Source organism: Gambusia affinis, linkage group LG16 (genome assembly GCF_019740435.1).
Source record: "Gambusia affinis linkage group LG16, SWU_Gaff_1.0, whole genome shotgun sequence".
Classification (NCBI taxonomy): Eukaryota; Metazoa; Chordata; class Actinopteri; order Cyprinodontiformes; family Poeciliidae; genus Gambusia; species Gambusia affinis.
The window spans coordinates 11,908,807-11,926,449 of NC_057883.1; the positions used below are offsets into that span (position 1 = coordinate 11,908,807).

The 17,643-nt window shown below is 36.8% G+C and overlaps 1 protein-coding gene across 5 annotated transcripts in view; it reads left to right on the forward strand.

Annotated features, from left to right (window-relative positions):
- The window catches only part of sobpa (sine oculis binding protein homolog (Drosophila) a), a 40,475-nt gene extending 24,529 nt beyond the window's left edge, over nt 1-15,946 (forward strand). For all 5 annotated transcript variants that reach the window (XM_044143238.1, XM_044143240.1, XM_044143241.1 and 2 more), the window contains 2 exons: nt 6,119-8,093; nt 11,369-15,946. In XM_044143238.1, the coding sequence (XP_043999173.1) occupies nt 6,119-8,092 (1,974 nt within the window). In that variant the 3' untranslated portion in view covers nt 8,093; nt 11,369-15,946. The remainder of the gene's footprint in view (nt 1-6,118; nt 8,094-11,368) is intronic.
- Nucleotides 15,947-17,643: the final 1,697 nt, after the last annotated feature.

Genomic DNA, 17,643 nt, shown 5'->3' on the forward strand with positions numbered 1-17,643 from the left:
TTTAAGAACATGCATACATTTATTTGGATATTTTCATTTTTTCTGCTTTTAAAAATTTTTTTTCCCCATCACACATTGTATTCTTTTTCAAAAAGACAGAAACACAGCTTTCATACCCCTTGATCTTTTCTACATTTGTCATTTCACAACCATGAATATGTGTGTTTTATTGAGATTTTATGTGACAGTCACAGTACAGTCACAGTACTGAAGTGGAAAGTAAATCGTACATATTATAATTTATCTTTTACACAGATAATCTGAAAGGTGTGGCATACATTTCTATTCAGCTCCCTTTCCTCTGATACCCTTAAATAAAATCTATCTCAACTAATTACCTTCAGAAATTATTTAGTTGGTTAATGGAGTCCACATGGGTGTCATTTAATCTCAGTAAACAGTTGAAACCATAAGTTTACATGCACCTTTTTCTCACTGTACGAAACTAATTCAGACCAAACTTCTCTTGTTTTAGGTTGGGTTAGAATTACCAAAGTTATTGCTACTTGCAAATTGTCACAATAATGAGAGAAAGAATATGTCAGATATGAATTTATTGTTGCCCATGTAAACTTCAGGTTTCAACTGTAAACGCAGCAGTGATGATTTCAGAGCAGAATCAAGGAACATGGCAGAGAGGTCAGGGAGGAAGTTGTTCTCTGTGGTTTAATGCAGGGTTAGGTGACAAAATAATATCCTAGGCTTTGAGCATCTCACCATGCACTCCTCAATCCATCTTCAGGAAATACTAAATCTAACAAGCTGTCTACAAGTCCATTATTATCCAGAGATTCAACCCAGAGGCCTATGGTAACTCGGGAGGAGTTGCAGACATCGACGGCTCAAGTGTGATAATCTGTAAACATCTTCCAATATAACTTTTATTGAGAAAAAAAACTGATTGGCTTTAGATGTACTAAGCTGTTGCAACCCATTGAATGGTTTAGCTGTTTTTTTTAAAGATTTTTTTTATATTTTTATTTTAATCCAGTGTCACTTCTTCAGCAGCTATACTACTATTTTTTCTGGGTAATTTTAACTCTGTGGCTGCAAGCTGTTCATAAATTCACAAATTAATCTTCTGGCGACTCAATTAAAACAAACTCTGTCTGAACCCAAAAGAATCTGCACCACGTGTACCAGTTCTTTCTTAAAAGACCAACATTGGAATTGTTGGCATCATTATAAGGACATTCAATCACATCAGGAGACATTATTCAAATATTTGAGGTCAAATATTTAAGAAAACATAGATTATTCTCTTCTTAATGCAAACAGCCACCTGCAGGCCAACAGAAACATTTCATATCTTTGCTAGAGATCAGAGTTTCTACAGGAACATTCAGACTCGATCCACCACTTAAGTCTCATCTTTCTTGCAGCTGGAGTTTTTACTCATCATCCCGGCCCGTAGTGTGTGCTGGGAAATCCTCCAACCAAGCTGCACTTGGCCGAGACAGGAAGGTTTTTACATGTCACATTTATAATGACTGATATGAACAAGAGCAGCCTGACAGACACACAGAACAGACCTGTACCTCTTTGACTTTTATCTGCTCCTTAAACTTTTCGTTCTCCATTCAGATTTTAACGAAGTCACACACACGGTGTGGCTAATGTGAAGCCCAGAAGCAAGAAGTCAACCAGTTATCCTTTTTCTTTTATTGATCAGATCATTATAATCAACAAAACAATAAATTATGTAACCTAATTAGTACTCACAGCATCAAAGGTGTTTGCTGCAGATGGTCTTCAAGAGGTTAAATTGAAGTAAACCTACTTTGAGCTTCATTTTCCAACAAACTCTTTTTCTGCTGGCTGCATTCGGTGCATTGATGCTGTTGACGTCTAGAGTAGTCAGGATGTTCTGCAGATTGTTTGGAGCATACCTTGGCTTATCAAACTAAGTTCCTCTTCAGTCGGATTAAGGTTGTGTTGCGAAGTCTCAGGGCGTAGAAAATTGTTTCAGATTTTCAGTGATGGATTTGTTTCATAACCAGCATGAACAAAATGCCTAAAGTGATGCTGTTGGGGTTCAATGTTGTGGTGTCAGCTTATTGGTGCAGTCAGTTATTGTAACATGTCCATAATGTGTGGCCTGAGCGCTCCTGCATGGCTTGGTCATGAAGAATTTGAAGCCTCCAATAGACGCTAGTTTAGGAAAATGATGGCAGTGCTGCTGCTGTGGCTGCCGAACTCATACCGTCCTGCCGTTTCCCCGGCAACAACCAAAAGTATTGTACCAATCTCCCACTAACTGCTGAATCAGTTAATGCCACAGTCACCGCCTTTCACATAGAAATTGGTATAATCACTCTGCTTGCTGCTAATGGCTCTTTGGTGCTGAGAAGGTCCAAATTACCCCAAGGCTCAGCCGTGCTGGTTGCTGAGAGACCAAAGGAAGTAGTGAGCCATTGGGCTGCTGCAGTTGGAACACAGTTTCTACGTGTCTTAGCTGCCAATAGACTCTTTCAGAAATACTTTGGGACCTGTTTGATTTTTCTGTGTGGTTTCTGAAATGTCCAAGGCGACATCAGGTTTAAGTTAAAATGTTCATTTTACGACACTGAGGCACCAGGTAAGACAGTCATGCAACCTTAATGAGCGACTTATTTAAAGGTTAGCTAGTTTCTCAGCCTTAAGGGTGTTATGAACAAGCAGTCTGTGCAAACATTTGGCCAGCTGGCGAAAAGCAAAAGTGAGTCACATGTAATTTTCTGCCAGTAATACCCAATAGATGGTGGTTAAATGCTCCAAGACATGACACAATTCAGCAGTTCAGCCACAGGAAGTTTTTTTAAGCTTTTATAATTAAATATACGACAAAAAGAAAGTAGTGCCACACTCCACAAGGGTGTTTCACCCATTGGAATTGGAGATATCCGTAACAAAATTATTTGTTACCTTCTATATTGACCCAGATAAGATCCCATTTAAGTCATCTATGGCTCTGCAATACCAACTTTATTTTTACCTGTAAAATCTGTCTAATTATGACAGTGTTTCCTTAGCACTCTCTCTTTGATTCACCGTAACCTTTTCATTTTCAGAATCCTCTTTATTAATCCGTCTTTTCTTTATCTTCTGCAGTTGTTTTAAATCTGTAAATACTTCTTCAGTTACCAAAACTTTCTGGTATAGTTATGCAACTTGTTGCATCAAAAATATTTTCTTCCTGCCCCACAACCTTTAACAAGGCCCATCTGGCTCTTCCTAATTTTCTCCCTTCTCATTGTCGGTTCAGAAGGTGAGAGGAGAAAGAACGGCTGTTTCTTTTCCAAGCCAGATAACTGTAATGCAAATGGTTAAAGTACACCACCAACGCTGGTCCGTTGGCCACGGTGGAAATAAATGGCCGTAATTAGGCTGAACTGCAAACATCTGTGTGCAGGAGTGTGGAGCGAGACAAGAGGGAAGGAGAAAGCACAACTCCATTAGCGTAATGCTCGGTGAAATTTTCACTCACAGTGCAGAAAGTCGTTAAGTGCTCTCCGTCTGTCTTTCCGAGTCCAGGAAAATTTCAGTACATTTATAATTTAAAATATCCAAGGTCTAGGAATATAAAACTCAGCTTGTGAAAACACTTCTTGGACTTTTACTCTATTATGCCTCATTGGATTAGTAGGACTAATTGAACAGTTAAAGCATCTAAAATTAAAATGACTTTTAGGGCTTATGTATGAAATTATGTCTCAGATATGTTCTATGGTTATGTCACCATGCGTTTGACTTCTTACTCTGTCTTATATGATTGCTTAAAACCACAAAATATTTGCAAAACCCATAAGTTTTTTTCTAAGTTGTAGCAGATAAAGTTTATTTTACAAAGGCATGCACATAGACAACCTTTCTGACTTAGTCTTTTTAAGCCACTGTCAGACCTGATTCTTTCTAATAAACCAGTGTTGCTTTGCTCCATGTAAAACAGGAGATTATCCGCTTTCTGGTTGCATCCTTCAACTTATTAACATTCAGCAGGGGGGCAAAAGGGTCTGTATGATGGATGGATGTCGCTGAAGGGTCTGACAACTGATTAATGCCTTAATTATCTCCAGTGAGGACCTGCCACTCCTCCCAGAGCTGACAGAGTGAGCTGTGTGTGGCCTGACGAGTGTCGCCGTGTTCGGGGCTCGCCCACTGCTATCTGCTCCACCGGGGGTCACATTCATTTTCTTCCGTCAAGAAAAATGCTCACATTTTTGCACTGTGAAGGTGTTGATGAAAGATTGCAGCAGCCTGTTTTGGGGATCAGCGCCACTGCAGTGATTATAAAACTTTCCATTTAATACGAGCCAACACACATTTGGATTCCATGTAGCTGTATAAAATAACAAATAGATGGAAAGGCAACCGAAATGTATTATGAATGTCTATTTTTATGGAGAAAAAAAAAGTGTGGCATCCACACTTTTTTTTCAGATCATTAACTGTTTAATAGACTTGGATATCCTTAGTAAATATAAAACTATTAAAGGAAATAGCTCTTAAGTCCAGAATTTCAACAAGATCTTCACAAGATCTTGTGAAGATCTTGTGAAGAGATCTTCACAAGATCTCTTCTTGTGAAGAGATCTTCACAAGAAGATCTCTTCACAAGAAGAGATCTTCTTGTGAAGATCTCTTCAAGACCATTATATTTTTTATGCTAGGTTTTTTAAAGCCATATAGACCTTTTAGATATTTTAGATCCTTGTCTTGCAGCATAACCTAAGTACACGTGAACTAAATGTCACAAAGAAATTCTCCTTCAAGATTTTGTTGTGTGAAAACGAACTCATGGTTCCATCAACTCTCATATGTTGTCCAGACTGTTACCCTACCTGCACCATGCTTGACGTTCTCTACAGCTGGGCAATATGGACATAAAATATTTGTATTGACCGATTCAAAGATAAATATCACACTAATGTTTCAAGTTAAAGTTTCTAAGATAATATGTATTCCAATACAAACTGAAAGAACAAACTAAAACAATCTTTATTAGTAGCTAATGACATTTGTTTTCATAAATTACACACAGATTGTATAATGTTATGGGTTAGAAATACAGTAAACAAATTAAACACTGCACTTTCTTCACTAGCAGCATCATGATGTAAAAACATTTGAAGAACAAGTTGAGACTTCAAAAATGCTCCAGTACATAAATTAAAAAATGTAAATCAGGTTTACAGCCCCTTTTTCTCTACCTTGTAAAAATACTTAAACTTAGGACACATTTTTTTTATCTCTTCCCATTGAAATATCCCTGTTTATATGTTGTTCTGGATTATAGGTAATAGTCACCGGTGCTTAAACAGATTAAATCTCTTGGGGGCATTTATTATTTCACACCAATTAAAGGGCTCTGAAAACACTTTTATAACTCACTAGAATTTCGGAAAATTCATCTGTCAATCATTTTGTGATCATGTGACACAAAAAAAGAAGACAAGAAAAATAAAAGAAACTTTATTTCATTTTATCTTTAAAAAATCTATAATACTGAGGGTTCGTTCTTTATTTTTCATTATGAATCAAAAAATAGGTGATTCTTGTTTTCAATATGTAGCTCTTAAGACCAAACACTTTTAATGTATTTTTGTGGAATATCATGTTTCGCTTGTTACTTCTGATCAAAGCAGAAATTAATGGAATGACAAGCAGTATAATCTGATTGTCCAAAAGGACATGATTTGGATATTGTTCCTAGTCTTTGTTCAATTAGACACCTGCAAGAAACTGCCAGAAGTATTTTACTGCATTTATTACCAAGTTGGCACAATGTTCAAATCATTTTGTTGAAGGAAACTGAGGGAAAATATCTTGTAGCTGTATCAGAGTCATTGGTCTCCCACAGGACTCAGAGTGAGTGTCTTTTTCAGGCCAACAGAAAGTGCAAATGAGAACTTGTTGCGTGGGCAGATTGTTAAAGACAGTCACCTCAGTTGCATAGCAGCAGAACATTGTTATGTCTGCTTTTACTTCTGTAAATGTAGAGTTGCTAAAAGCAAATAGAGGATGCATATTTACAAATATCAACTAACTTATTTCTTAAGTAAGGTGATGATGATATAATATTGTGCTGTACTATATGTATATGACAAGACACATACCTTATGTGCTGTGTTTTTTGCAGGTGTGTGACTGGTGCAAACATATTCGCCACACTAAGGAGTACCTGGACTTTGGCGCTGGTGAGCGCAGGCTGCAGTTCTGCAGTGCCAAATGCCTAAACCAGTATAAAATGGACATTTTCTACAAGGAAACCCAGGCTGCCCTGCCTGGAGCATTGTGTAACCCTGGTCATGGAGCTGGAGGGGAGGGAAAACCAGAGTGCGGTGGAGGGGTGCAGCTGCTGACTCCTGAATCCTGGGGAACGCCACTGACAGATCTTCGGCGTAAGGCTCCTTCACCAGGGAGCCATTCTGGCACCTCTGCCTTGGTCTCCTCTACTTCTTCTGCCACCTCACCTTCAGAAACAGCGGCTGTGTGTTCCCCTTCCTCATCCACTACAGCCAAAATCCCCACACCTAGACCTCATGAAAGCCCAACACTTCCCCCTCCACCTCTTCCTTTGCATCCACCAGTGGGGGTTCCCCCTGGCAGCCCACCCATGGTGATGACCCCCAGAGGACCTATGCCCCTGCCTCTGTTCATGGAACATCAAATGATGCAGCAGATCCGACCACCATTTCTTCGCCCCTCTGCCCATCCAGGAGGACCTAACAGCCCACTTTCAAACCCCATAATTCCTGGGATTGGTCCACCTCCTCCCCCAAGAACCCTTGGTCCAGCATCAAGTCCCATGCACAGACCCCTCCTTTCTCCACACGTCCACCATTCATCCAATCCTAATCCAGGTATGATCCCTCCTCACCCTGGCTTACCTATACCAGGTCTGCCCCCTTTTCCTCCTGTCAACATGATACCCAACGGACCCATCCCTTTGCCCCCAATGATGAACTTTGGCATGCCATCTTTAGCCCCATTGGTACCTCCACCAACTCTGTTGGTCCCTTACCCAGTCATTGTACCTCTCCCAGTCCCAATACCTATTCCAATCCCAATCCCTTTTAACTCTAAGACTTCTAGGGACCAACCAGAGAGCAGTAGTTCTGTCCACAGCGCTCCAGATTCTTCAGAAGCGTCATCCTCTAGGGCTCACTCTCCAAGTTCTTCTGGAAGTGACAAAGGGGACCACAAGACAGAGCCAGCAGGTGGAGAACAGGTTTCTCCTGTACCTGGTGAGAGAAGCAGGACAGCATTCATGGACTTGACTGTGAAGGCAGAGGATAATTCAGGCAGTCTTTGTCTTTCCAGTGGCTCTGGACTGATTGATGGTGTAATTGACCTAACTGTGGGCCAAAAGCCAGGCCAGCAGCACCTCATTCAGACCATGCTTGCTGGAGTCCAGGTCAAAGTGGAGGAATCAAGATCTCCACCAGCTGACGGGTTTGGGAGGGAATGTGTAGGTAGTAGTGCAGAGAATGTTCTTTTACCACAGGGCAGTTTTACAGAACTGGATACAGGCACACACCTTAAGTCATTGGACTCTGCATTACAACCTTCCAGCAAAACTGATCTTCCAGAGAGTCAAATAAGTCCTAATTTTAAACCAGCGCTCTTGCCTACATCAGTACGGACCCAGTCCTTAGCCCTTCCTCAGCTTCAAGTTAACTCTGCTGCCCCTTGTAATGTTATAGTCAATGGCACTGGATGGCATTCCCTTCTCAATCCAGACCGAAAAGGAGAGAGGGATGGGGAGAACCCGCCAAAGAATGGTGATCTGGAGAGCGAGGCGCTAAAAGAAAACAATTGTTCGGTGGGTGAGGCAGGGAAACGAATATCAGCACAAGATGAGAAAGTGGACACAAAAGTGGACAGTAAGCAAGACCCTGACTCCAGCATGGAGGAGGGTGAACACGCCTATGCCCTGCCACTTCTCTCAGCGGGAGGTTGTGTCGTCATCCAGCCTGTGCCAAAGCCTGCCGCTGACAAGACAGCCATCCTGTCCTGCTCCATCAGTGCACCATTGTCAGCAGGTGGGAGCCCTGAGCTGGAGCCGCCACTGAAGAGGAGGTGTCTGCGAATCCGCAATCAAAACAAGTGAGGTAAGTGAATTTTGGTATTATCCAAATAACACTTCTTGGGAATCTCACATCAACATTTTGGTTGACCTGCAATTAGCAAGATAATTCCAAGTTTGCAGGATTTCTTATTTTTGCAGGAGGAGGGTGAAGTGATAACATTGTCTAGCCCCACAGAGTTATTAGAAGTTCTTCTTCCTTATGCTTTTCTAGCAAAGAAGCTCAAAAAATGCTGTAATTTTCTCAGTATCACTGATCAAACCAACTGCTGTCTAATTTTATGGTAGTTAACAAATTGGCTTGACAAATTCAGTTTAAACTAAACAAACTTGTTTTGCTATTTTGTTGTAAATCAGTGGATACAGTTCAAACCCCATAATCCCTGGGATTGGTCCACCGCCTCCCCCAAGAACCCTTGGAGGAAGAGGTGGACAAAATCAAATCAACTTCCACAATTGACAACTGAGAGATGTTAGACCGTGTGTTGATCAGCAGAACAGAGTATTATTAAGTATGACTAATGTATTCAAAGTTCTAATATTCAGTGTTGTAAAATCACGTTTGTTCTTTGGCAAGCTTTGATTTTATTCTGTTCAGCCAAAGTAAAACCCTTGAGTCACATGTTTCTGGATAATTTGGTAAAATCGCACAGAAGTGATACACGAAAAGCACTTGACAAGTGAAAAGGAAAGGTTTTATTTTAAGTACTATCTATGTAAAATGCGGTCAGAAAAAATACTTTGTTCTACCTTTTTTCACATATTAATGTTTAACTTTAAAAAAAATAACATACAGTTCTTTGAGACTGAGGGAAACTTGGATATTGGAGCTCACAAGTTTAAGCAGAAGGGTAATCAGGCAGTTGGACTTGGAGAACATGTTTAAACATGCCCATTGAAGAACCCTATGGCGGTACTTTGGGAGTAAGAGGTACCAGGGCCTTTAGGTCCTTGTGCGATCAGTGTCAGAGATTAGTTGTTTCTGGTGAATGTCGGACTCAAAGTTGCCCTTTGTCCCCGATTCTGTTCATAAGGTTCATGGGCAGAATAACTCGCACAGCAAAGGTGTTGAGGGGATCTATTTTTGTGGATGGATGGATGGATGGATGGATGGATGGATGGATGGATGGATGGATGATGGATGGACAGAATGTGTTGTCTGGTTTTGTTTTCTTCTTTATGTGATTCTTTTTATTGTGTTGTAATACATACTCTCCTAGAAATGAAAGCCATAGTACCCATGTTTTATTTGAGTGTCCTTCCCTTTTCGTCAGACATCAAATTATGACTGAGTTTTAGGGTTTCTGTGGTTGTAAAATGTGTAACACAAAATGATTTCCTCAATCTATGAAATATTCTTCACTTAGACATTTTCTCTTCTTTTGTAGACTAATAATAAAACATTCTGCACTCTTTTCTGTCCTCTTAAATTGTTCAGGTGCAGTGACAAAGATTAATCAGAGTGACAGTGTGCTGCTTGATTTTTGGGTAGATACAGTGTGACTTCAGACTTTGAAAAAAAGAAGTGAAAAAAAAGAATAAAATGATTGAAGCATAGTGCTCCATTTTCCTCAGCGTTACCTGAATGCTGCGACAGGGAGATGTGTTTGAATGTCACTTAGTGAACTCTTGTGGAGAAGATTTTTGAAAGGTGTCTGATTCAATAGCATCCTGGTGAATAGGATGTTTAGCCCACACATTAATTTTCCAAACAAAATGAGTGTTTAAAACTTGCTAGATCGCATTCTCCATCACCAAAATGAAAACCTTTTCTTGTCAAAAGACCCATTCGGCACATTTTCACTACAGTTGATGCTACATTCTTTGGCTTATTGAATACTAATTAAATGAAACTGCAATTTTGAGCAATTTAAAGTCAAATTTAGGTTAGGGTGGCACGAGGCAAGTGCTCTGAAGAGAATCAATTAGTGACGACAAAAGAGGGAAATCAAGCCCTGCAGACAGCAGCTAACATGAACAAAATTAATCCGCTGAAATAATCAGACATGTGAAGGTTTATTTTTTATTAGGACTGATACTGGAAAGTTAAAATACTTCAATGCTCTTTCTAAAATATGTTCTAATTTCATAGAGAAATGCTAAGACATTTATTAAGGCAATAGTTATTTACTATGACTGGTATTTACCATGATTATTTAATTTATTTTTACGTGTGAATTGTGCTTAACGCTGGTTCAATGACAGGAAATCAAGCACTTTTACTGAACTGTATGTTTTCTGGAAAGAAGAGTGGTAAAATATCAAGTCAGAAGTTCAATTTTGGTTACTAAAACAGTTTGAGGTGCATCTTTCTGAGAAACATTAAATTAAAAAGGGCAGTAGGTGGGATTGTACAATTTACCACTGAAACCAGATTATTGCTGTACAATGTGAATTTGTCCTGTTCATTTGATTTTAATTACATTTTCACAATCTGAAGTTCAATTTACACTGTATTGTGTATTATGCAGACTATTTATTTTTTTATTTCTTCAAATTAAGAGTTGTGCATGCTGTTTCCGTGTATTTAGTAAAATTGCTTTTTAAAACTGCATGACCAAATGTTTTGGCTATCCTTCCTCAAGTCAGACATATTTACTTTGAAACTGAGATTAAAGTTTAAGGATTTAGAGACAATAGCAAGAAAAAGTGTTTTATATTATATTATATTATATTATATTATATTATATTATATTATATTATATTATATTATATTATATTATATTATATTATATTATATTATATTATATGATGTGATCAAGAATTGTATGAAGGTAATGTATTGTATGTGAATGGAAATGAGATGTTTATGGGAATGCACTGCCAATCTATCGTTTGTGTTTTTATGTACTTTTAATTTTTTTGTATTGATTTTGCTTTTAAGTATCTATGATCATTGTCTTTTTGAAGTATTGTTTTTATTTTTATTGTTGTAATGTAGCCTTGCCACTACTTTTTAGACAAATTTCTCCTATGGGAGACTCAAAAATGAACTTATCTTATCTTATCTCGTCTCGTTTTGTCAGTTTAAGTTTGTCTATGTGGATTACTGATCTCATTCTTTTTTAAAGAATAATTGAGGTTTTATTTTCATTCTACTCAGTAAAAAGTCCATAAAGATAGTATGACATCAAGCCCAAGAGGAGTGCATGTAAACTTTTGACCACAGTTGGACACGAAAGCTCAACACATAATGAAAATGAGAAAATGTATCCACAAAATTTTCTCTTTAAAAGCTGATCTTAAATTGATCAAATCAACCTGGATTCTGTCTCATTGACCTCCCTCTCTCTTTCACAGATGGATGCTCTTATGACCGCAGTGCCATCAGCGACTCACCTATCTACCCCCAACCTCTAAATCCCATCACTCCAAGCTACAACACTCCTCACGTTCACACATGCACATGTAGGTTGTTGTCATCTCACCATCTACCAGCACTACTAATCGCCTTTCGAGACTGACGAGAATCCAAGAAAATTAAATGACATGTGTCATAGCAAAGGAGACAGGGCTCCTCTTGTCTTTATGACACTCTTTGAGGGCCGAATTTTATATATAAGGGACGTTTTGGCCAGCAGGACTTCTTGACCTTTAACCTGGAGACAGTAAATTCTTGCAACAGGAGGATTAACAGGCGTCCACACCCCCTGGTTTTCTCATTATTTAAAGATTCAATCTGCACTTCCCCCCCTTCAACACAAGCTCTTGTTATATGTATTTTTTTTACTACGGAGCATCCTGTGATATTCATAGGTCAGCGTGGAACCTGTGAAAAGCTTTGAAATGAGATGACACAATAACCAAGGTACTAAATGTTTGCTCTTGTATTTTGTTTTATCCTTCTTAAACTCACATGTTTTGATATACAGATAAATGGAAAATAGAAACAAGCATCAGAACAGTTCATGCAGCTAATTTCTAATGAGAGGACTCATAAATAATCTTGAATATCTACACTTTCTGTTTGGTGGGATAAAAACATCAAATTGATGAAATGGGCACAGTGTTAATGTCACTAGCCACCTGCTGTTCAGATTTTTTCTCCACATGCATTATTGCACAAAAAAAGAAACAGAGTTATCAAAATTGACTTTCATTAATGTCATAAAAGCAATGGGATGGGCTAATTCTTGCTCAGGCTCTTCATTTTGAGAACATGTTAAGCCCTTCTTTACTCCTAAATAAATCTGGAAATGTGATGTAGAAAATTTGCCAATCTCAGCCTTGGAAATTTGTGTTTAACATTATTATTAACAGTAATGCTCGTGTTCCCTTTTATTGGTGTTAGAAGAGGGATAATCCTTTCATAAATCTCAATCTTTAACTGTGAGGGGAAACTGTTAAAAAAAATTAAAAATTTTCACCATTTACCATGTCTGTAGGCTTAGCAAAGTTAACAGATTTACAAAGGAACTATTTTGGAACAAAGTAGGAAAAAACTGCTAGTTGCTATTGCAATTTAATCCTCTTCACATTTTATTCAATTGGTAATCATTAGCTAATAGTGTCTCAATTGTCAGTTTGAATGAGCATGAAACAAGCCTTGAAGTAACTACTAATAGAAATGGGACATTAGTAATTGTCCCCTTTTGTTCCCATCTACTTTAAAACGAATAGGTTTAATAAATACTTAGCTGTTAAATAATTTTTTCCTTTTAAGTAATGACCAACTGTCCTTTAACAATCACTTCCTAGTCATTTAGTACGTGGCATAATTTCACTCAGAAAAATATCAGTAGCTAAAGGCTAACTGCTTAGTTGCAAGTTTATCTTTTTTCTCCCTTCCCCATTTGAAAATTATCATTAATTTATGTTTACCAAATCAGTGACTGTGTAGCAATAAAACAAGATTATATTTTGATGGTATTAAACTTACTATTAATAAATTATTATTTATTCAATTAATCTCTGGCTAGTTGCTAATGATTCATCAGTAGCAATTAGAAACCGAATGGGTATTGCTAATTAGCCACTGATGCTAACTTCCATAATATTCTAGCTTATTTCAAATAGAAAAAAAAAATAGTTTGATCATAAATCATTAACTATTAGAAAAATTAAAACATGTGCCCTCATTATATAAGGTCCGTCTGACTCAACATTAACCAATTGACTAAAATTCAATATTTTAAAGCTAATAACCTATTTAGCAATATTTCTTTTTTGTCCACATATCATGTAAAATTTACCATTAACTTATTCCTACCAAATCAGTAGTTCTTTTAAAAATATCAACTTTGCATTTGAGTGTCAGTAAATCAACTGTTAATAAATGATATTAATTACTATAAAAAATAATTGTTAAACCAGATATGACCATGTGTTAAATCTAAGTGCTAATGTGTCACTAGCAAAATGCTAGTTAATTAGCCAATGATGCTAACTGGCTCCTTTTTATTATTAATAATTTTGCTATAAATATTAGCAATGAAGCCATAATTTTGCTATATAATTTAATTCAGACTCAACTATTACAAAAAATTTGCTATAAAATATATTTAGAAAATAACTAACTGAGCACTAATCACCAAGGTTAGTCTATTCTTTATTGGTCTGGGTAAAATGTCTTATTCAAATTAAGATCTGTTTTGAGGGAGACCTGCTCTTCAAAGCAGCAGGACTTACAATAAAATACACATCAATAACACAACAATTGCTAAACATATAAAACTAAAGAAATACATCAGAGATTAAGAATAAACGTGAACATTTACTAATTAGCATACAAACAGTTTCTGATTAATAACTAATTTGTTTCTATGTAATTGAACACAGTTTTAAGGCTGTTGGAAAAATGTTTCCTCTACAGTACAGGTGATAAATTACCTAATATTTAGCCAACATTTTTTTAGCTTAAATTTTGAATTGTAAAGCAATTTTGTCCTTTGTGTGTTTGAACTGCCCCCCTTCGAGTTCGACTTGCATTCAGTCAGAAGCCAGAAGTCAGTCTAGATTTCAGTGGTGAGATGCACTGCACTCTGGTGTTCAGAGACAAAACATGGAACTTAGTTTTAGTTTGTAAAGTTATCTTTCTGATATTAGACCTAGTAACTAATACTTGCCTATTAAAACAACTTATGCGAAGAAAATCTAGACACACCATAAATTAAGAATGGTTTTAAACACCACATTACTTTTAAAATGGTACTTATAGTCAACAAAGATAAAAAAAAAAAAAGAGTATGCAATGCACTAACTTGGCAATCCCACTTTTTTTTTGTCTTGTAGTAGCATACATTTTATTCACTGTTAAATTGCACCTGAAAGAAACCCAACATACAACGTATGCAAACTCATGTCTGACAGGCTTTATAAATGTAACCATGTACAAGTTTGTGAGGCGGTTGCAAACAGAAACTCCGGCTGAGATTACACTGCATGTAACTGTATCTGTGAGCTGTGAGGTGGGCATTTAGGTTTAACCTACTGTCTGCCTCAGGTCAGTGTCAGTCCTTGCAAAGCTTCTGCTCTACTTTTCTGCAAGCAACAGGGGGGGAACAAACACTGTGGTTAAGTTTCCTATTTTTCTGCTTTGCACAGAACTCTAAAAATCAAAGTCAGAGGAAGAAATTGTTCTTAATAATCAGCTGCACAAATGCACATCATCAGCAAACAGAATATAACATTAATTTGGAGTTTTTATTTGCAAATAATTGATATATGAATTTAAGTGAACGCTGTAAAAACACGAAGTGTCAAACATTTCTGAAAGAAAACAGGCCAATTTTCTTAATGCAATTATCATTGCAAAATAATAATAATTATTATTTTTTTAAATCCACTGCTCTTTTTTTGTTGTAAAACTCCCTTTTGCTTAATTGCCTCAAACAATAGCTCTTTTGGAAACGAGTGCTGGATTTGTTTCCTGTTCTTCGATTCTGGTGCCACAAATAATTTAAATGTCAAGTTTAACTTGTTGGGATTTTTCTTTCTCTGACAAACCTAAATGTCTTGTTTTGATGATGTCCTAAACACGGATCACTATGTTTGCTTTTCCCTTCTTGTTGACACCTTTTATACTCCCAGATTGTGACAAAATGCCAATTTCTGACTGCTTCTACTCGTCCCTATGCTCTGCTGGTGGCATAAGGGGTTTATCCTCTTTATTTGAGGCAAGCATTGAAGATATGGGAGTCTAATTTTAGACAAATTAATCCATCTTTCTCAATAGCTGCAAGAGTCATGATGAACCTCCAGCATTCCTTTTTGATTATAAAATACAGGCTTACTTCAGAAGCCCGGATTATGCAATGCAACTAACTCCAAGCTGGGAAAAAAAAAAAAGAAAACAAGTGACAAAAAAAATAAAATAAACGGGATACAATGCCCTTGTGTTTCAAAAACAGAGAAGTTGCCTTAAATCTTGCTTGTATAATCTCCACAGCTAGACAATGATCTTTGCTTGTAAAGACAACTCTCCCTTCTTTGTACAAAAGGAAACAACTTTGTTATCTTGCTAGTGTCAATGTATAGATGATCAGCTTTTTTCTGTAACTTGTATAAACTGTCACATTTTTGCTAAGAAGATCTCAATGTTCCTCAGTCCCTCTCCTCCCCAACATGCAATATGTGCGACGTTATGAACTCGTGGTGGACTGTCAATCTTTTTGTGTGCATTTTACGGTATTATTTATTGTCAACATGTTTTGAATTTGCAAATAATAGGAAAGAGACAGTTTGACATGAACCTGACCTTCAATTTTTAAACTGGAGGCATTGCTGACAAAAGGAGGACTTTTTATTATGACTTTGTACATAACATGTGGCCAAACTTGCTTTGGAGAAAAAAAAACAACTAATTTTGTGTTGTAACAGTTATTGTTTAATTAAAGTGAATTACTCATGAAGAGAAATAAATAAGAGGCACACACAACACTATTTCAGTCATTTTCTGTCCATTAGTGCACATACTAGTCATAAATTCAATATTTTATAACATACTGTATATAGCTATGTTTTTAAAAAAGAAGAGATGGAAAGAATCGGTACTGGGTGAATATGAGAGGCTAGGGAAAGTGAGCAACTTCATCCATTTCTTTATGTTTGACTTTTGTAGAAATTGTTAAACAATGGTACCACCGAGAGGTAGCTATGGGGTATGGGTCAAATTGCTGCCCCAATTCTTACAACGCTCTCCTCAATTATTGTTTTTTTTTTTTTTTCTCATTTTTCTCATTTTTACTATTTTTAATATGGCAATTGTAAATGCTGCACTGTCACCTTCCTATTAGCCACAACAGAATGGAACTCACATTATGGCGTTTGGTTTTACCGCATCACCCCGGCAGTAAAACAAGTGATCTTCATCTGGCTAAACTTTCTGGGGACAGTTGGATTTTTTTGACAATAATAATATAATGAGGCTCTGTTTGTATAATTTATTATTAGATTTAAGGCATACATTTGTTTACAGATCAAGCTAAACATAGAAAATAAAAACTTCCTGTCAAGTTCAATATTCCTGCTAAAGCTAAAAATAATTTTAAGACAGTGAAGATTCACTGATAGATTTTTTTGTACAATTGGAATATTTCTAACCATGAGTATCAGAAGATGCACTCAATACTTCACAAGTTGATCATTTCAGCTAACATTTAAATAAATACATAAATGAATATAAATCATTATTTAATAATTATAATTATAAAAAAACTGAGACTAATTTGTGCTGAGTGTGAGTCAAAGGTCGAAATGAACTACTGGTTAAAATCCATAAATTGGTACAGAAGTCAAAAGTTAATATTTTACTTGATGTGCTTTGATAGTTCTGCGATTGAAAAAGCGAATGGTGTGGTCTGTACCACCCTCTTGTGGTGATAGAGCGTATTCTCAAGAAGAAGTTGAAAGAATGACAAACTGCAAATTAAAACAAATGCATTCATAATATTAATAATTTTTTTATTAATATGGGTTATAAATAGGCTAGAACATATTTACAATCTTCTTTTTTTAAGTCAGACCTTATTCAGAGTTTATTCAGTGACAGGTTAGCTGCCATACACCACACCACACAACACCACAAAATTATTTCTGGTTCAGTCAGAAGTCAATATCCACTCATTGTTGATCTAAATACTGTTAAATAAAAAGATTTTAAAGATTAATTTGGTTATTCTAACTGACCTACAACTAAAGAGGGTCGGTCTGATTTAACCTCGTACAGACATACTGCTCTCTTGTAATAAATCATGAGGAAAATGTCACACTCAATATTTCAGGAAGATATTTTTAGTCCATTATTAGTACAGGATGAAAACAGGTTCTGTATCCAAGAGACAATTGTGTTTTGCTGCAAAATGGGCATATTAACCCCAGACGATGCTAAAAGAGGTTGTGAAGATGTTGGCTGACGCTGGTAAAAGACTCTCATTATCATGTGGCCCAGAGCTGGCTGTAAGCAGAATATGATTTACAGTTCCTCTTCCTATTAAGATCATAACTGATAATTGGTTATTTGCTGAGGTGTATTTGTGAAAAAACTGAAGGTCAAAAACAAAGATTAAATTTGCAGCATCTGATTTTAGCTATGGTTAAAACAAACAACAAAGTATGAAGTCTTTGAACTTTCACAA